The sequence below is a fragment of the Electrophorus electricus genome, chromosome 1 (genome assembly GCF_013358815.1).
Source record: "Electrophorus electricus isolate fEleEle1 chromosome 1, fEleEle1.pri, whole genome shotgun sequence".
NCBI classification, from domain to species: domain Eukaryota; kingdom Metazoa; phylum Chordata; class Actinopteri; order Gymnotiformes; family Gymnotidae; genus Electrophorus; species Electrophorus electricus.
Genome location: NC_049535.1, coordinates 2,853,164 through 2,873,568, shown reverse-complemented (window position 1 = coordinate 2,873,568; position 20,405 = coordinate 2,853,164). Strand labels below are relative to the sequence as shown.

The window sequence follows — 20,405 nt, the reverse complement described above, 5'->3', positions numbered from 1 at the left end:
ATATATATATATATATATATAATTTTTTTTTTTTTTTATTTAATTTTTTTTTTTTTTATTTTATTTTATTTTATTTTTTTCATCTGATTTGGCAGGTTTGTTTTTACATTTCAGCGATTGGTGTATTACTGAAGTTGAATTTATGCACATTTTCGATAATAAAAGATCTGCACCTGTATCTTCTGGAGGCGAGCTACAGCTCTTTCGCCTCCAGGTGGTCTCTAACGTGGGGCTAACATGAACAATTTAGTGTCTCCGGTCATGTTTTAGCGGCCTAGTTTAAATCAGTAAAATAAAACTTTTTTCCTGAGTTGGCGGATTGTAGGACTTGCAATGTGTTGTCAGTAGAGCTATCCAACTAGGTATGTCCAGGTTTTGTCTGTAGACTTAATTTAAGGTAATTGCTCTCACTCCGTAAAGATCTATTTCTTACGTAAAGTAAACTCAGTACCCTTCCCCTTGTTGCAATGCCTGGTTTTTCTCATACGCACCACCAAGTGGCGCCACGTCCATACAGAGATGACTAGATAATCTCAAACGTGCCTGTGAAATTACTTGAATTATTTACTTGTAAAACGATGCTCTGCCTTCTAGTGATGTAAGAAACACACTGCACTATATATTTTAGTGACCTTTCGGAGGTCTTTTAAGATACAATACCCCTCAGTGACCACTGTCACCTGTATATTTGTATATTGTTTGCCTTTGAGCACACAGGTGAGTGAGGTACCAGTAGGCCTGATGCCAGTGTAAAGCTGTCAACGCCCGTTAACCTTTTTATTGTTTTTTTCATTGTTTATTTATTTTTTTGTTTAATTGTAACCGGTATAACATTTTCATCTGACGCAGCATTGCTTCTCCTGCAGCGTAATATCCTGTTTAGAAAAGTATTAACACAGTGGATTTGCGCGGTCACGGCGAGGTGTGTTCACCGCCTTCAAAAGTCCTCGAGCAGCGGTTTACTCACACGCGCTTCTTCCGCGCTCCGGTCACTCGCTCAGCGCGCTGCCCACTATACTCTACCACGCGCCGTCGGTTCGCTCCTTTCACTTTTTGAAGTCGGGACGCTCGCGAAGAGTGTCACATAGCATCAGGCAGTAAGGTACGTAGCACGTAGACAATTATCAGCATTTATTTCTCATGAAATATACGCTGTAAATGATCGATATTGGATTAAAATCCACACACTGGAAAATGTTCATTATATGTTGTTGCTAGTACGAAAACTGAATTGCTGTTATTAATTACTGTTATGAAGTGGTTATTTCAATCTCGCTGTTTTTGGATCACACAAAGTAACTAAGGAGGACAACCTTTAGTAGTTTTCCTCTGTGTTCAGTACCACATATTGCTGGAGTAATCAGTTTTACTTGGACTGACTGACGTATGTAGACGCCACTCTGTAACATTATGCTGTCTACGGTATATCATCCAACCTACGTTATGTTAGTGTTCACCTGCATATATTACCTGCATTAACTACTTAGCTAAATGAGTTACGAGATGTTCTTCTGGAAGAGGAGACCTTATAGGCCACTTTTCACTCTACTTTTGCTTCTCACAAGATTAGGTTTCATTGCTGTGGTATAAAATGGATAAATAGTTCTATAAATAAATAGAAAGAAATGTCATACTCTTTTACATAAGAGTGATAGTTGACTTGAACCTGGCAGTATTATTCATATGTAGTTTGCAGACACAGTGTTATAAAGACAATAATAATAACAATAATAATAATAATAATAATAATAATAATAATAATAATAAAGAAGGAGGAGCTATAACAGTTATATTAGTTCTAAGAAGTCATCATAGTTATAAGGAGTTACACAACAGTTGCTGAGAGCACCTTACTCATGGGTCACAACCGTGCTGCAGATGTCTTTAAGGTCTTGTAAAATACTGAGGTGAAGGAGGAAACAATGCCATGAAACTGGAAATAGGGAAGAAATTAAATCTGACACCAGTTAACATAGAACACACTTAAAGAGAAACTTGGTCATCTCCGTTCTGTAAACAGCTTTCTTTCCTTGGAGAACTGAACTGAATCAAAGTTTTTTTTCCCCCCTCAATTTTGGTTTTGTTCATAAGATGTAAATTTACTCATATTAAAATAGATAGTAATCCATCACTTTATTAGTTTTAGGGGGAACTCGAAGTTTGCAAAAATCTCTTAGAAATTTGCACCGGAATGAACAATAATTATAGCCTTCTGCAACAGGGCATCTCTCTCTCTCTCTCTCTCTCTCTCTCTCTCTCTCTCTCTCTCTCTCTCTCTCTCTCTCTCTCTCTCTCTCTCTCACTCTGTTTCTCTCTCCCTCTCTGTCACCATCTCTCTCTTTCTCTTCCTATTTTCTTTTCCATTTTCAGGTTTCAGATGTTGCAAAAGCTTTACTTTATAGGTGGGTGTGGGCTGCATTAACTACCCTCACATATAGCAACATCATCACCAGGGCACTAATCATATCTTTACACATACGGCTCACCTTGATCTCCACATACACTCACAGAAATACCCTTCTGTTAAAAGTCATGCAAAATGTATTTTTTCATCGTTTTTTATTGCTGCTGGAATTTCTTGAGGAATGATGAGTGATGTTGGCAGTGCAGTTGGAATGGCATGAGTTTTAAGAAGGGCATTAGGCAAGATACTCCTGCTTACAGCCTGCCCTTAGTGGAGGATGTCCTGCTGTCCTCGTTGTTCTGAGACTAGGCCATGTGTTTCTATTGACAGAGGAATTTGTATTCATGAGTAGTGCCATGTTGGTACAAGCACTGTTGTATTATCACTGGGAATTACTTTTGGCAGGAGATTAAAACTGTTCATACATACTTAAGCCGTCCTTTCATGAACCTTTCATAGGTTCATTTTCATAGACCGACTCTTTGGAGGTCTAGCTAAGATTCAGAAACTTTTCATGTGACTGATGACTGAGAATATGATCTCTGTTTGTGTTTGTCACAAAAATGCTGTCAAAGCCCTGCTTTGGTGAAGTTAGTTAGCATTTTTTAGCTGGATGGTGAGAAATGGTGATATGCTTGAAATAGACCTTGGAGATTTTGTTTCTTTTGAGAAAGTAATTATCATTTCAAATAGGTCTCAGTATATTTGATCACATTTCAGAGATAAGTAGGAGACTAAATCATCTTTAAAAGGTCTCTCTTTTTTTTTTTTTTAACTTTCAGCAAACTTTTCTGATGCAACGTTGATAGCAGTTTCAGTCTGGGTCAAGGTTTGAGTGGAAAACCAGCTGAGTACCAGCATCTCAGCCTACAATTAGTGGTTGAACAAGACTTTGATTTAATCTCATGGCTTGAAGAGACAACAGACCCACAGCATTCCACAGTCAGCTTTATCACACTCAGTAGTCTGACACACTGTATAAGAACCATCATTTTGGTTCATGTGCTGGACCCAAAGCTGTTCCTCACCATGAACTCATCACTTCCCAACACAACAGAGACTTTATACACTGAATACAATATTTGGGATCTCTAAGGCAAACTGGTTTCAAACCAATTAAATGCCACATACTATTCTGTCTAGATGTGTTTCAGTGGGACCCATTAACTTTCCTTTTCCTTAGCCGGGCCATTTCCTCCTTAGTACTGTTTCCTCTCAGCTTGGCACAGGAAGCGGATGTTGACAGTCAGAGGTTCTGCATGGCAGAGTGACTCACCTGCCTGGGTGGTACAAGGTCCATTTAGGGCCTTAAATCATTCACTGCATTACAAAACTCCTCTGTAGACAAAGAAAGACTTAGTTTGTGACTAGAGTATGATTGGTGGAAAAACAGAGATATTATAGTATTATTGTGCATAGTATTCTATACCTCATGGTGCGAGAATTCACCAACCCCATTGGAAGGTTTTGAGGTGGCACATTAGCATTTAGAAGGTACTTTGGCGGACCAAGGAAGTTAAACACGTGTGCTAAGGACATCTTCGGGGCCATGTGTTTTTTGTCTCCTGAAACATGAGACATGTCTATTCTGAGCATGCCTCTCCTCCTCTGCCTATTCTTCTGGCCAACTAGTTTTGCCCAGCAGCAATAATGCAAGTCGATCTACGGAGCCCATTCGTGGAGGTGTGAAACTCGAGCTATACTTTTTGTCATTTTTGCCCTGCACTACCTGATAATACAGAGTCAGCAGCACTTTGGCTCAGTTCATGTTGTCAGGATGTAGTGTTACATGGATCAGAGTTTTTAAATCACAGTTTTAGGACATCAGACAGGTGTTACACATTAGCCTTATTAAGGCATCCATCCAAAGTGATGTATTTAAAAGTATAATTTGCACATTTGTGTCTGCCAGAGTACTTTATCAAACTTTAAAAAAGTGTTTTGAGTGTCAAGTGTGTGTGCATGAAGTCTAGGCTGTGGGAAGAGTGTATTTGCCACACACAGGGAAGGTCAGACAGGCTGTCGGATGGCAGGCAGCTGCTTACTGTCTCTGCCTCTCGCTTCTGTGTGAATGAATGATTTTTCTCCTCGTAGGATGGACGACATTGGCGCGGCCGTGGCCAGATTACATGTTGTTTGCGCTCTCGTCCAAGACTTTGCTTTGGCACTAGCGCAGGGGAAAGTGTCCAACAATTTTTACTGGACACTGGGAAAGAGTTAGCAGGGCTGGTTTCAGATGGAAACAATGTTTTCCGAGCGTTGCCGTGTCGATCTCAGGCCTGAGCCCTGTTATGGGAGGTTCTGGAGAAGGGGGAAAGATGGGGGGGGGGGTTTCCTTCCAGGTTTTCTTCATAGCTATCTGCAATTAAGACGATGCATGGAACTCTTTGCTCTCTCTACACCCCTGATGGTCAGGATCCCTTTTTAGGAGCAGTGGCAGGAGACCGCCACACCGAGCGCCTCTGATATGGGCATGTTTAGCACCACCAGGTGCTTCTATGAGAACAGGCACAGAGGTCTGACATGCTCATATAGTGTGTGGGGTGTCAGCTCAAGAGCCTGGTCTCATTAATTCTTCATGCAGTCTCAAAGCCAAGATGTGTGTCAGTGAACCGGGAGGAAAAGCATCTTAAAATAGTTTGTGCAGGCATAAGTCATTTTAATGTGTTTTGTTAATAATTTTAGTGTATTAGTGTATTTTGGTTGTTCATGGCTATTTTTGTAGTCATTTTGTAGTACTGGGTTTCCTCACTACAGGGTCCTGTGCCATTCATTTAAAAAAGCTGAAATGCAGCAAGTCTACAAACTGTAGACCTGCCTCTAATGTTTGACTGACAGACTGTAGACCTGCCTCCGATGTTCGAATGATAGACCATACATATACCCGCCTTCTGGTGTACTCCTCTCCCACCCGTACAACAGGAACATGTTTCACATCCTTGGAATTCTTGAACCCTGTAGAAAACTGATAGCACATGTTTTAATAGATGGAATATCCCGCATAGGACAGCCTGCTGTTACCCTTCCACAACCAAGTCAATAGTGAAAGTAATTGTTTACCATTACACAGTTGTAACTGTCGTTCAGGTAAATTAGTTCTAAGAATATGTTAGTGAAAATTGTTTGCTCAAATGTGGAAAAGAGCACTTTGACCTCCAATGGAGTGAGTGAGCAGATGTCACGAGTATTTAATCAGGGCTTTTAAAGTGATCCCAGTGGCTTTCTTTTAGAAGTGGGAGGGTTATCATAGCCACTCTCTGCTCTGTAGCCAGCTTTTCCTTTGATGTTCACTCCCCATTGTGAGACCATGCGAGTGTGTGTGCGTGCGTGCGCGTGTGTGCGTGTGTGTGTTTGTGTGTGTTTGTGTGTGTTTGTCAGTGTTTCACTGGTGTCCTGTGAGTTGGTGCTCTCTGGCCATATTAGCCCTTTCCACTCTGTCAGATGATGATGTCATGGTATATGAGCCAGACCAATGCAGCTTCAGCTCAAGGAGCAAGCGGTGAGGACAGCATCTGCTGCCTTTTCATAGAGTGGATCTAACAGCTATTTTTAACCATCAATAAAAGCCAAAAATATCAATATCGTGGTTATTAACACATTTTAATTTAGACTTCCAGGTAAACACTGTAGCTGTATAGAGGTTGAAAATGACATGATATTAAAATAACCACATGCTGCAGTTGATTCCTAGTTTCGACACAGTTTTGACACGAACACTGTGTTTGTGGTAAACCAGCTGCATGCCTGGTGGCTTAAAAGGAATTTCTAATTTCACATTCACATTTAAATGCGATGAGAGTCAGAGAGAGCGCTTTGGCGAAACACATGATTTTTCCCACAACTGAACATCTGAATGCCATTTGTCACTAAACATATAAATATTTTCAGTTCAGTGCTTGCTTATTACAAAGTAGTCAGCACTTTGGGTGTGTGCGCTTCGAGGGGATGCATAACTGGCTACTTTATGCAACCCTGACCTTCCTGTACTAAACCTGTTATCAGTCAGAATACGAACACCTTCTGCATTTCAACATAATGGCATGCTGCTTGCAACAAGACCGTGATGGGAGGGAGAGTTCTCTGGCCGAGGCCACTGCTTTGGGCTCTGACCAATGAGAGCAAAGGTAGCTTGTATACTGACGGTGAGCTGTGGGAGGTGGCTGGGTGCTGGAAATTAGTGTCTGGCTAAGCGTTGGCTTGTCACCCCCTGGGCTACAGTGCTACTCTGTCCCCGCACAGGGCCCGTCTTCGGCTACAGAGACGAGTCGAAACCGGCCCAAACCTGAATGAGCTCAACCAGCGTCCATCAGTCGGCTCCCTCAGTGACATTAAGATGTTTCCGGGACCTGAGCCCAGCTTTGCAGCCAGAACAGGAATAAGGAGCAGTTGGATTACTGCTCATGGGGTTGATATGTGGGCAAAAGATATTCACTGTGTGTGTGGTTTCTTCTTCAAGAGGCATGTGACAGTGCTTCTCCTCCTGAGGTGGATAAATACTCCAGAGTGGGCGCGTCTGGTGTGGGGAGTGTGAAAGAGACGGTGCGACCTGCAAGCCAATCCACATCCAAGTCCTTTAGACATTGCTCAACCTGTCTCACCACAAAATCAAAGAGATCCTGTTTCCAGAGCAATGGAGAAAATGTATTCTCCAGCAAAGTGAAGGTGGAATTTCCACAGACTTTCCACATCTGCTTTAATGTGCTCATATGATATGTTCACTTCCTCTTTGATATATAAATGGGAGTTGGGTGATCGTGTTGTGGTTCGCCAGTGTCATTATGACAAAGGTGAACTTTGGTCAACGTCTTGCGTGGTTCTGCAGGTACTGACAGAGCCTGAATTAAACTCTGTCTACAGTGTTCCTCTGATAGTGTGAATGACGCTCCAGAGACTTCGGAGAAGTGCTCAGAAACATGTCAATAAATTCTTCAAACACCCTGCTTGTACCTGCTTTAGTACTTCATACTGTGCTGTAACTCTATTTAGCATGAATATATATTATCTTTAGGAAGTAGAGAGGCTTTGAAATTCTAGAAGGGTTTGAACTATAAACACACAGGGCATGGAAACCCGGGCAGTGAGGTTTCCCGGAGTCCCTGAAAACTGCACGTCTGTTCTGTTCTTGCACAGCGGGGAAAAGATGCAAGAACGACAGCTTTTTTTTCACTGCATGGCTTGTGGAATGTGCAGGGCTGCATTCTTGGTAAATCAGGTGCTATCTCTAGTGATGTGGAAACTGACCAGGGAGCAAACAGTCTCAGCATGTCTGCTCTGGGAATGCTCTGTACTGGCGACTGAAAATCAGACACTCTCTAGGCCTGGATGGGGAAATATTGCGTAACACCTGATCTTGTGTTCTGAACTTGTTTTTAGAGTTCACATGTTTAAAGGGGTCTTTCAGGGTTTATTGAATTGCTGTTGTAGTAATTTAACACCGTCAATATTTTTATTCTCTGTTTCGTAGATAAATATGAAAAGGAAACTAAATAAGTGCTTATAAAACTTTCATAGACAAATAAGTAAATACCTGAAATTTCAAAGAATATAAATAAGCCCTAATAAATGTTTTTTAGATACTGTTTCTGACCATTTGAAATGCTCTGTTGTATGCTCAGATCGAGAACAGTGGTGCTTTATTGTCCAAAATACTAGTGTCATCTTCCACATTGATGTTGCTATGGCTTCTGCACCTCTAGAGTGAGATCAGATTAACCATGACTACTCCTCTCCTCTCACAGGGCTGAGGGTTCAGACAGTGTGCCTAGCTCTTACACCACCTGAAGTAAAGCCAGAGGACGCGAGCAGCAAGACCTCACTGCGGCGAGAGAGAGGCAGACGCAGCAGGCCGGACGTCCTCGCTTCCACAGAGGCAAGGATGGGTGAGGTGGAGGCGGAGAGGAGCCAAGCAGGGAGGCTGTTTGAGAACTTTGTCCAGGCATCCACGTGCACGAGCACCCTACAGGCCTTTAATATCATGTGCAGTTGCCTGGAGCTGGATCCCCTCGAGCACAGCTCGTTCTACAGCAGTCTGAAGAGCAGACTCACCTGCTGGAAGGCCAAAGCCCTGTGGAGTAAACTGGACAAGCGAGCCAGCCATAAGGAGTATAAGAAAGCCAACGCCTGCACAAGAACAAAGGCAAGTCTGCACTCCGCTGCTTTCACAGTTCTCACAGCCAGGGCCAGAAATTGGGTGTGGATTGCACCATAGCAGGGCTGACGCTCGGGCGAGTGCAAAGGTTAGGAAAGAGTTTTATCAGATACTGTTGCCATTAAAAGTGTACGGTGCCCCCTGGCTTAGACATCGATGAAGTCTGGCTTCATTTTGAGGTTGGGTGTGTCATAGGGAATGACATCAGTAAACGAATGACGCTCGCGCCAGATGTAGTTCATTACAACGGAGCTCTGTGGGTTTCAGATCTGTCATCACATCTATACTCGTGCATTTTCTCTGGCTAAGGGAATGCCATGACAACACAAAACACTGACCACTTTTTTTTCTCAGTTGCTGGGCTGTTTAGCATTGTTAGAGTTCTACCTCAAATACTCAGATTTCCCTTACTATAAATACAGTAACTGCCGTGAGCGTTTTGGTTTTGTGAATTATCAATGTAAAGTTTAATTTTTAATTAACATTTCTAATGGCAACAGTTTTAATATAAATATGATCAGGATGTCTGTGCTGCCGTGGGCCTACAGAGGTCATCATCCCTTGGCCTTCCACATCTGTGAAACACACACACACACACACACACACACACACACACACACACACACACACCTGAACTATCCTGGACTCATGCTAATACTCCTTTTCTCCCCCTCCCCATTGGGGTAAGTGTTCTGATGTCTAACATGGTTTCTCAGTGCTTATCGCCAGTGACCATAATGCCTTCATGATGCAGAGACAGACAGCTTCACTCAGCAGTTACGATTACTGGAGGTGTTCTGGCTACAGGCATTATGAGGCTCACCCACAATAAGTAGCCTGCATGGCCCCGTGCCCAGATCGTTATTAAAGAAGGTCTGAAGCCTTTCAGAATGCCACGAATTTAACAAGTCTCCTTTGATACCTGCCATAAATGCCCCTGTGTCATTCTTGATGTGAATGAGGGTAATTATGTGGTTCTTTTGAGGATGCAGTTTACCTCCTGCTGCTGTGCAGATGGTAATTACACACAGTAGCGCTTTCTCCAGCCTTTCCTGCTTTGATGAGATACAGCACAACACACTTTAATGACATTTGACACAAACAAAGCAGATGTGCTATTACTTTACTTTGGATCGTTGCCAGTATTTACAAAGTAATATGCAAAAGTTGAACTTGGAAGAATGTCAGAAACTATAGGATTTTTCTAAAAACAAAAACAAAAACAAATATGTTTCCCCATACCACATGTATGACTTATTAAGTCTTTGCATACAATATCTATTGAGAAGTGACGAGTGTTGAACTGAGAGCTCCGAGTGCCACCTGATAAAACATGTCAGTCCTGATGACTGGAGCGCCATCTGTCTCTCTCTGTCTGCCGTGACTTGTTCTTTTCATAGGGAGGCCATGACGTCAGCAGTGGGTTGCTGTGAAATGTTTAAGGTGGGGGGGTAGGCTTGCAAGGCTGGCATCACTCTTCAGTCAGCCTACCAATGCGTGCTAAAAGCCAATCTACTCAGGATATGAGGTCATATGCACATTATCAACCTTCTCAGTTGGACTAGATGCTTTTGCAATCCTTTTTTATAGTGTTTTTTTTTTTGCCTTTGTTAGCATTGCATTGGCTCCCAAATGAGCAAGGCATTAGTACTTCATGTTGTTTGTTCCAAATACCAAGTATGGCAAAATAGTTTTTATACCTTCGGAATTTTCACATTGTATTTATTGTGAGGAGGGACTCTATTTCAGTGACCTAGACAAAAAGAAAAATATTTTTATAACTTTATTAAGAGAAATAGGTGGTTTGTAAGTGGAAAATATTTATAACTGGTTTCCAGTTTGAGAGTTATTATTTAACCCACACTGGAAACGTAGCTCACTGTCAGTATTAAAGAAGCATCATTTTCCACATTGGGAAAGCAATTTCACTATTTCTCTCTCTCTCCCTCTCTCTCTCTCCCTCTCTCTCTTTGTGTGTGTGTGTGTGTGTGGGTGTGTGTGTGTGTGTGTGTGTGTGTGTGTGTGTGTGTGTGTGTGTGTGTTTTTGGTCTCTTGTGCTAGCAGCTCTGACTTTGTGTTGTGTTATTTCAGTTTGTCATGTTGTTATGGTCAGAGGCTGTACTGTACACCTCATCCCCAGAGGCTCTGGTGGCCACACGCTCTCTGACCTCTTCAGTCACAGTATCAGTGTCTAGCTTTCTTCTCTGGAGGCTCAGACAAGTCCTTGCTCCGCCTCTCTGACTGGCTAAGTCCCATGTAGGGCTGAATGTCTGGCCGTCTGGACTGACGTCTGGCCGTCTGGACTGACAGCCAGTGCTGTTGCTGTTCTCCCGGCGGTCTGCCACACTTGATCGAGCTCCTTGCTCTGATGGTGTGAGCCAAAGCTGTGTGCCGCTGCAGAGCATCAGGCAAGCTGGGATCACATCATGTCTCCAGACTGCATGCAGCCCTGGTTTATTTTTCAGGCATAAAGTCAGTTAAAATGTCTGGTGTGTGTGTTTGTACGTGCGTGTTAGGGAGAGCTGTCCCACAGCGAGCCGTTTTCCTGTCAGTGGATGCTTACCCACGTGTAAAGTGGTTCTGGTTGCAGCAGGCACCACAGCCTTCAACAGGAAACCACGTCTAGAAGGTCATACATGCCAGTTCCTGTTCTGCAGACTTTTCCATGTGATAAGAGGCATGAGGTGGTAGTGATGTCTCACTGACACTGGCCTGGTGTGAGCTGAGCTCCAGGTGGGCTCTCCATAAAACCTCCCTTTGATAATGGGGCCAGTGAAGCTTTCTTTATGAGGGTTACCATGACTTCCCTGTTCACGTTCATCTTCCCAGACCATCTTGGGTTCTCTCACTTATTGGTGTGTGAGAACCCCCCGAAACTAATATCAGATCTGTATGTGTCTGTAAGAAAACAGATCCCTGCTGATTCAGAAGGAAACACCACACCTCCACTCTTTCACACTTCTGAGCTCTGAGCCAGAGAGTGGATGAGCCAAAACAAAATGGTTCTCACCACGACTGTGTCTGTTCCGACTGATAGGACGTTTCATTTATTGGCTCCTCTGCGACACAGCCACCGCTCGGTGATGGCGCCGAAATCCAGGCATTGTCCCAGCTCCGTGGTGTGTAACTAATGCCAGCTAGAGCCATGCGAGAGAAGGCCCACCTGGCCTGCTCCAACTGCAGGCCTCTGCTGGTACCAGGCCCATCAGCTGTCAGCAGTGTCATCATTCAGGCACAGCGGAGCTGAGATGGGTCACAGCCACTCAGCCACCTGCAGTCAGGAGCTTGGACCAGCTGAGCAGGTGTCTCTCCTACTGGCAGTCTTATTCTCTCTACCTCATTCACTCTCTCTCTCTATCTGTATGCCTCTCATCCCAACTCCCTGCCTCTCTCTCTCTGGTCCCCTGACTCGTTCTCTCCCCATCCATATCCCTCTGCCATGTCCTTTGTGTCTGTCCTGCTTCCATCTGTATCATTCTCCCTGGTTCTCGCTCTCTCTTTCTCTATCTCTGTCTTCGTCTGTCTTTCTGGCGGTCCGCCTATTTTTCTTATCACTCTCTTGTGCATTTGCTTTCATTGTCCTTGGCTTTCTCCCCCTCATTTGGATGGCACAGCTTTTACTCGGCAGCCTGCGCTCAGAAGGCCTTTTTTGGGCTCTGTAAACAGACACTGCAGATTGATCCGGTGGGACAGCAAGAGTGAGCATGCTCCACACAGACCTACACAAACACGATAAGACCGCGGGCTCTGCAGGGAGCAAAACCTGAGTGGAGCACAATATTGATCTCAGTGATTGTGGCTGGGAGTCCCTAATGTCCCAAGGCTAAAACACACACACACACATACAAATACATGCACTGTGACAGGATGCAGGTCCCACTGTTAAAATACGCCAGTGGTTCTGCCTGTTGTGGCAGCGCTTTGCTTCGGGGTTGAACCATAGCATTGCTTGCCAAAGTAGCCAATAACATGGGAGGAGAGGAAAAGAAGTAGACAGGACGAGAAAAATCAAGCCATTAGAACTTTTGAATGCTGGGGTATCGGCAAGCTTGGGGTTTGGATGGGGAAGAGAAACAAGAATTCAGAGTTGCCAGGGCACCATGGCAGGATCTGCAAGACCAGCCGGGTGATTCAGGCCAGATTATCTGATGAGATGAAGATGAGGGTCGGAATTATCCCCCTCTGGGCTTTCTTCCTTGCGCTAGTAGGAATGTCGTCATCCCCGCAGAAGGCATTCTCAGACATGTTCTGACTTCATGCATTCTGTAATTATGATTTAATGAGGAAGTGAACACACATGCCTTTGTGGTGGCATGGTGAGCAACATGTTTGCCACTCTTTCATAATGTTTTCACGTTTTCTATTCTCTGACCTTGAGAGAGATGCATTGGTATTTGCCTTTTCTGTGCTCTGCGTCTCGGGAAGGGAACATATTCTTTACTAAACATGCACTAGGGCTCTCCACATGCTACTTAATCAAATAGTCTCCTAGGTTTTCATCAAAGAAATATAGCCTTTAATGCCACACAGTAAAAGTGCAAATACAGTGCTCAAGGGCAGTTAAAAGATATTCCAGCATTTCAGCAGTCAGCTGGGTCAAATTTTCACACTTGCAAAAATTTGTGAAAGAAAATTGTTAAACCTTTTGACCTTAGGAAGAAGTAAGACTTTGAATAATCTTTTTGTTTGTGATTCATCATTTCCTATTAACGTTTGCAGTGCCTGATAATTGGTGGGGGGCCCTGCGGCTTACGGACTGCTATAGAGCTGGCCCTCCTCGGGGCCAAAGCCGTGGTGATCGAGAAGAGAGACACGTTTTCCAGGAACAATGTCCTGCACCTCTGGCCCTTCACCATCCACGACCTCAGAGGCCTTGGGGCGAAGAAGTTTTATGGCAAGTTCTGCGCAGGAGCCATAGATCACATTAGTGAGTACTTCTACAGGCTCCAGCCGCTGCTTTGCATTCGGGTGTATTCGGTATGGCACAGCAGACGGCCATAGGGAAGTTGTTCTCCTCAGTTCTCTGTTTGATTGTTTGCTTTTCTGCTTTTTCAAACTTGTTTTTACAATGAGTTTATCTCGAATTTACTGTTTTCTGTTTCCACAGATGGTATATATTAAATATTAAATGTTAATTTAAGAGGAAGGCTCATAAACGATGCCCTGAGCTTTACAGAATCAGGAATGGATGGAATGTGTGCATTTTCGTTGTGTATGTATTGCTGTGCAGTGTTAGCGTTTTGGTTTTGTGCATGTCCCTGTGCACTGGTAGCATTCTTGGAGGGCTTGTCGTTTCAGGTATTCGGCAGCTCCAGCTCTTACTCCTGAAGATCGCTCTTCTCTTAGGAGTCGAGTTCCACATCAATGTGGAGTTTGTAAGGCTTCTGGAACCGCCGGAAGACCAAGAGAATGAGGGTAAGGGTACACACACACACACACACACACAAACACACAAACACACACACACACACACACATACACATGCACACACGCGCACACACAGACACACAGACACACGCACGCGTGCGCGTGCTTGCACGCACGTAGATACACATCTATTATATCCATATTTATCTATGATAACTAACCTAACAAGATTTGTATTTCAGTTATAGATTAGCTTTAAAGGCTTGGGTTTAGCTAATGTTTATAATGTTTCCATGTGTTTCAGTATCCAGGGTTTTCCATTTTTCCCTCCACACCTCACATCCCTGTCTAGGACAATGCTGAGTCCATACAGAGGACTTCCTGCCTCACTTCCACACTGCAGTATCTATCACTATGACAACCAACTACAGTGGTCCTGTTAATGTCATTTTTAATGTTCATGGAAAATTTCTCTAGTTTGATCCAGCATTCTCCTACACTCTGTAATCTGTATTTATTAGTTTATTACTACATGCACAGACTGAATAAATATGCCAAGGGATCTTTCCCTTTTTGGAGAACAAGGGATCATTACATCAGCTAAAAAAAGAGCTGGTGATTATGAGCTGATCATTGTAATTAGAACCTGGTCTCCAAGGTCCACTTATAATGCTCTGCCAGATGTGGTCATGCACAAGCTGCTCTCTTAAAGAGGTCCTCCAGTACAGAAGGCTCTCCAGAGACTGCTGATTGGACTCCCATGTTGAGGACATTCGCTAGCTATCTGTTCCCTCTCTTCAGCACAGACGTCAGTGCAGTGATAAAACCAAGGGGGCGTTCTAAATCAGGAACTTTTTTGCTAGCGTGACCTTGTGCCACAGCCTTGATTCCAGTAGAGCGTGTTGCTCACATCATGAACCTCTCTCAACCGTAGGTCATTAGAAACCGAGCCTTTATTCTGCCTTAAATTATTGATCTGCAAGGAACATGTGTGCGGTCTGTGCTTGTGTGAGCATGCGTATGTGTTTGTGTGTATGACAGGGCCTGGATGGAGGGCAGAGATCCGGCCTGCAGATCACCCTGTTGCTGACTTTGATTTTGATGTCGTGGTGGGGGCTGACGGCAGACGGAACACCCTAGAAGGTCGGCACACTAGTGGCTGTGATGCAATTCACATTAGCAAATTGGCATAAATGCAAGTTATTTCACTTTTTTACAGATTCCCACATACTTTACTAGTAATACCTCGAATTAACTTCCATAAACACACATATTGGATGATGTGTATTTACATAGTAACCAAGCAGCTATAATTATCATCAGTCTATAAATACAGAGGAAATGTCCTCGGGTAAATAAAACGGCCTAGAATTTGATACGGCAATACAAATAGCACGTCACGTGGCCTTTCATGTTCCATGACCTATGTTTTTGTTAACTCACTATTCACCACAAGTTGTGTAAACAACATTCTGAAAAGTGATCCTAGAACATTTTGTTGAACCAGCTATTCACAAATAAAATCTTCCAAAATAACCCAGAACAGCTCTCTGCCATTCATGTCTTATCGGCAGTGAGCCTGGGTGACCCGGCCTGAGAGTAACTTGGCTGCTTCTCTTGGCCATACTTCCTTGGCCTTTCAGCTGGATTGTTTCATCCAAGGAAGTTGTACAAAGCCATAAAATAACGTCTCGCTCTGTAAGTCGATAACCCGTGACATCATGGGGCCATTGCCTAGAGTGTGGCTGCACATGAAATCATCAGCTCAGCGTGCATTCCTAAATAACACCATGAATAAGGAGATGCTGGCGTGAGCTCGGCTGTTGACGCTGTCGAGTCCCTCAACACCCATCATCTTTTCACCTCTCCCCGAACACATGCTTATTCCAAATAAGGCTGATTTTCAGGCAGCGTCAAATGTTCAGCCGTTTGGCGCATTGCACAGTCCTGAGCAACTTTAAGGGGGAAAAACACACACATGCTTTTGCAGTTCATTGGCGTGCGGGAGCGGGCGTGTTCCTACCCGTCTGGCGGCCGGTAAATATATCCCCTTCTGAGAGCATGTGGCTGCGCTAGTGGAGCACCGTGGCATTTGGAGCCAGGCCCATGGGCACAGGCGAGGGAGGGGTGATGTCGCCCCCAGCCCAGCCTGAGACGTGCTACATCATGCGTTATTTTGTGGGACAGAAGGTGAGAGACTGCTTCTTCTCCTGCCTGTTCAGGTCCTCAGAGCCAGACACGCAGGATAAAGAGGGCACACGGTCTCCTGCTTAGGTCATTAAATCATGTCTTGGATATTGAAACGCAATGAAGTGAACAACGTGTGCTGTATCTGTTACTTCTGACAAAGTGTACCTTATGACTCCCAAAGTTCAGCTAGATCCAGCTAGATAGTTGCGCACATTGAGTAGCTCTGGGGCTCATGGATATGTTAAGGCAGATGATGAGTTCATATAGATACAGTTAAATAGTTATGCGCACTGTGTAGTTCCAGGAGTCATGGTTTACCTTTGTGGTGAATCCAAGCTTGCCTGAGCCCAAAATATCCACCCTGTGATTTAGGCAGCAACAGATTTCCACTGGATTAGTGTGCCTCTGTCTGGCAGGAAGAGAAAAATGCCACATCACTCACTTCTGTTTACTCTCTCTTTTGCCCTCTTGCTCTCTCTCTCTCTCTCTCTCTCTCTCTCTCTCTCTCTCTCTCTCTCTTTCTCTCAACTGTGAACTCTAGTTCTCGCATTCCCATGCCTCTCTCTTGCTTTCTCTCTGACTTAGTCACTTTTTCTCTCTGTAATGCCTTAAAACACTGCAGTGAACTTCCAGTGTCTTCCCCATATCAGCCATATTCCCTCTTGCAATACTCTTTTTCCACTCTCTCATGTCTCTTAGGGTTCAGGCGGAAAGAATTCCGTGGGAAACTGGCCATCGCCATCACAGCCAACTTCATCAACAGGAACACGACGGCAGAGGCCAAAGTGGAGGAAATTAGTGGCGTGGCCTTCATCTTTAACCAGAAATTCTTCCAGGACCTCAGGCAGGAAACGGGTGAGAGAAAGGAACATATGTAAAAACCAGGAAACAACCAGAACCCAGCATCTCTCGATGCTCTGATTAGTTTTACCACAACTCCCATTAGTCAGGCGAACATCTGCATGGATTATATACATATAGGCTATGCCTCCCCCTCCATTCAAGCCGCAATGAGCTTACGAGGTGGAAGCTGTTCTACTGAACAGAGTCATAGTTCAGTTCCTCTTCCTCCTACTATTATTTGTCCCCCCAAACATTTATGTCTTTTCTACAAACTTTGTATGCATCCTATGACCAGCCTTCATTACAGCTCAACTCCTTTGTAATCCTCTTTAAACTGCTGATTACAACAGCAGGAGTGTTGTTTTGCATGTGGAATTAACGCAAAAGCATTACACACAAGATTATATGATGTGGGACAGAAATGTAGTTCATTACAAAGAATTGCAGACAGATTTTGTATTCCTTTGAACAACATGGCTTCTGATGGCCGTGTGTGCGATGCAGGCATCGATTTGGAGAACATCGTGTACTACAAGAACGATACCCACTACTTTGTCATGACGGCTAAGAAACAGAGTCTCCTGGATAAAGGAGTCATCATTCATGTGAGTAGCGGATCTGGTGTGCTGAATGGCCAAGAGGAAGTGGTTTGGGAAAGGTTTTGTGAAGGTTACATGGACTGTTTTATTATGGTGACTTGCCAGTTTAAGAGGCTGTTAACACACACTCTTATAAACATAGCAATGAGGGCATAAACATTGGTGAGGAGGACATAATTCATCACTTTATGATCTCTCTTTTTCTGTGTGTGTGTGTGTGTGTGTGTGTGTGTGTGTGTGTGTGTGTGTGTGTGTGTGTGTGTGTGTGTACACACACACAATCACACTCATATTCTTTGGTATTTGAAACTTCCCACTGATGCTGCTTTGCTTAGAGCAGACTATTCTGATTCACAGGCTGCACTGATTCACCAGCACCTGAGTAGGAAATTGAGTCACTGAGTCACTGAGTGTGGTCAGCTTAAAGCATTTGACCATGTCTCGTTTCATACATCTGTCCAAAATTCAAAATGCTCTCATCATTTTGAAACAGCCGCTTAAGAAGCACCTCGTATGCATAGGCATAGTAGACATAGTTGACTGCACCTGTGATCTGTAATGGACAGGGTAGACGGTGTCTGACAGACTGTAAAATCAGGCAACCTAACAAAGTCAGAGGTAAGAGCAAGGGCATGGTAGATGTACCTCATCACACATGTGTACCTTAGCCTCTTGCTAAGAGTGGTGCCTGGTGAAGTTCCTCCTTTTGTGTGATATGTGATGGTTTCTGAGGTTTCCCTCAAGGTTTTCACATGGGAATCTGCAAAAAAAAGGAGTGACTTCCCTCTAAACTGAAAACTGGATCACGATCACGTGGTATGTTGTTAAACAGGACTACATAGACACGGAGGCACTGTTGAACAGCGCCAACGTCAACCAGGATGCCCTTCTTGACTACGCGCGAGAGGCTGCCGACTATGCCACCCACTACCAGCTACCAACGCTGGAGTACGCCATGAACCACCTCGACCAGCCGGACGTAGCCATGTTTGACTTCACCTGCATGTACGCCTCGGAGAACGCGGCGCTGGTCAGGGAGAGGTTTGGCCATCACCTGCTGGTGTCGCTGGTGGGTGACAGCCTCCTGGAGGTGAGCTCTCACGGCTGCTCCATCAGCCGGCGAACATTTGTAGGCTGGTTAGGTGTTTTGTTAATTTGATGCTATGTCCTTATGACTGGTTTAGTGTGTGTGTGCTTGTGTGTGTGTTGTAGCCTTTTTGGCCAATGGGCACAGGTTGTGCTCGGGGCTTCCTGGCAGCCGTCGACACCGCCTGGATGGTCAGGAGCTGGGCGCAGGGCAGAGCTCCACTGGAAGTGCTGGCTGAGAGGTCAGTGCAGTCTGAAGTATATGCATGTACACTCATAAGTGCATCACATACACAAACACTAGCTGAAAGTACAGTTCAGAAAGATGTTTGCTTTGTGTTCAAGGACTTGAGCTTGTCAGGGCCCTAAAAGCTCCAGCTAAGAGCTCAGGTCAGATTATCTTGGATTGTCTCTCTTCAGGGAGAGTCTTTACCGCTTGCTAGCTCAAACAACACCTGAGAACATCGCCAAGAACTTTGACCAGTACACCATAGATCCTGGAACACGTTATCCCAACCTCAATTCCAACTGTGTCAGACCACACCAGGTAAGAGAGCCTTTTCTTTTAATGGTATTAATTAAATTTTTGGCAACACCATTCACCCCTGCTTTCTTCCATGCACAGGTGCGTAACTATTACATAAGTGGAGAGCTGAAGCCCTGCTCTTTGAAACGAGCTGCTAGCATACGACGCCCAGTGAACCTGGCACGGCGAGGTCAGCCTAATCATCTCTGTACTCTGAACACTCCATGTTTTTATGCAAACATGCATGCAAACCAAGACCTATTTGACAAACTGAGATTGTCAGCAAAGACTAAAGGTGAAATCCACAGGCTCCTTTTGTAACGTGGTGGCCCGAGTGCCGCAGGGCATGGAGCAGGACGCACAGACTCTCTTGGCATGGACGAACGTTTAATTAAAACATAAAGACAACGGCACTCACATGTATTACAACGAACATGAACATGAACACAACACGGTTAACATTAAACATACACGGATACATTTAACAACGACGTAAAGCGCATTTAACATTAACATTAACATGCTACATTAACATCTACGAGTACAATGACCAATACCCTGCACACAAGAACAAGGGTTTATATACATAAAGACGAGACAAAGTGCAGGTGTGTGCAGGTGTGGCCGCAAACAAAAGATCCTCCCACTTCACGTGGCGGGCCAAACCACGTGACTCGCGGGAGGCAAGCGTTCTGTGACATCTTTGACATAAATGTTTTGGGAACTCCATACTCAGGTGTATTCTTGTTCTCAGAAAAGCCTCAAAAAAACAAAACAGTAGTCAGAGTGTGCTTGATCTGTGTGCTGGAGCTTTAGGATTGTTAAGGATTGGAGAGAATGGCTTTTTCGGATTCACCTGTCCTAGTTGAGAACGCGTTCCCTTGGCAGTCCTAGAGGGTCATAGTAATGCATGGTTCAGCATTTCCACTGCTAAAAAAACCCAGTTCATTAGCAAATTGGCATGAATCACTATACTTTTCAGCTTTTGATCTGTTCACAAAAATGATCAGGTGAGATGATTTTATCTATATTAAAATATCGTTTTAAACCAGGCCGAATAAATGTATAACATTAATGTTTTTTAATGTGGTTTTCATGTAAAGGGTGCTGTGGAAAGGTTTGTGTAAAACAGCAATCTTACTGAGAGAAATGGCACTTATAACAGTCTAAATGGATCAACTTTCGTTTACTTTGGATAAATCAGGATAAATCAGATAGGAGGGACAGCAAGGAATTCTTTAA

At 44.1% G+C, this 20,405-nt stretch overlaps 1 protein-coding gene across 22 annotated transcripts in view; it reads left to right on the top strand.

Annotated features, from left to right (window-relative positions):
* The first annotated feature begins 924 nt into the window (after positions 1-924).
* Positions 925-20,405, top strand: part of mical2a (microtubule associated monooxygenase, calponin and LIM domain containing 2a) — a 37,462-nt gene continuing 17,981 nt past the window's right edge. For 14 of the 22 annotated variants that reach the window (XR_004776520.1, XR_004776519.1, XM_035530285.1 and 11 more), the window contains exons 1-11: positions 926-1,102; positions 8,143-8,540; positions 13,272-13,479; positions 13,851-13,967; positions 14,961-15,062; positions 16,809-16,964; positions 17,457-17,557; positions 18,384-18,641; positions 18,764-18,879; positions 19,058-19,184; positions 19,263-19,353. Coding sequence is in view for 20 of the 22 variants with exons in the window: in XM_035530285.1 (XP_035386178.1) it covers positions 8,280-8,540; positions 13,272-13,479; positions 13,851-13,967; positions 14,961-15,062; positions 16,809-16,964; positions 17,457-17,557; positions 18,384-18,641; positions 18,764-18,879; positions 19,058-19,184; positions 19,263-19,353 (1,537 nt within the window). In the remaining 2 variants the exon portion in view is untranslated. The other 8 variants (XM_035530341.1, XM_035530330.1, XM_035530337.1 and 5 more) reach the window with 3 other exon arrangements.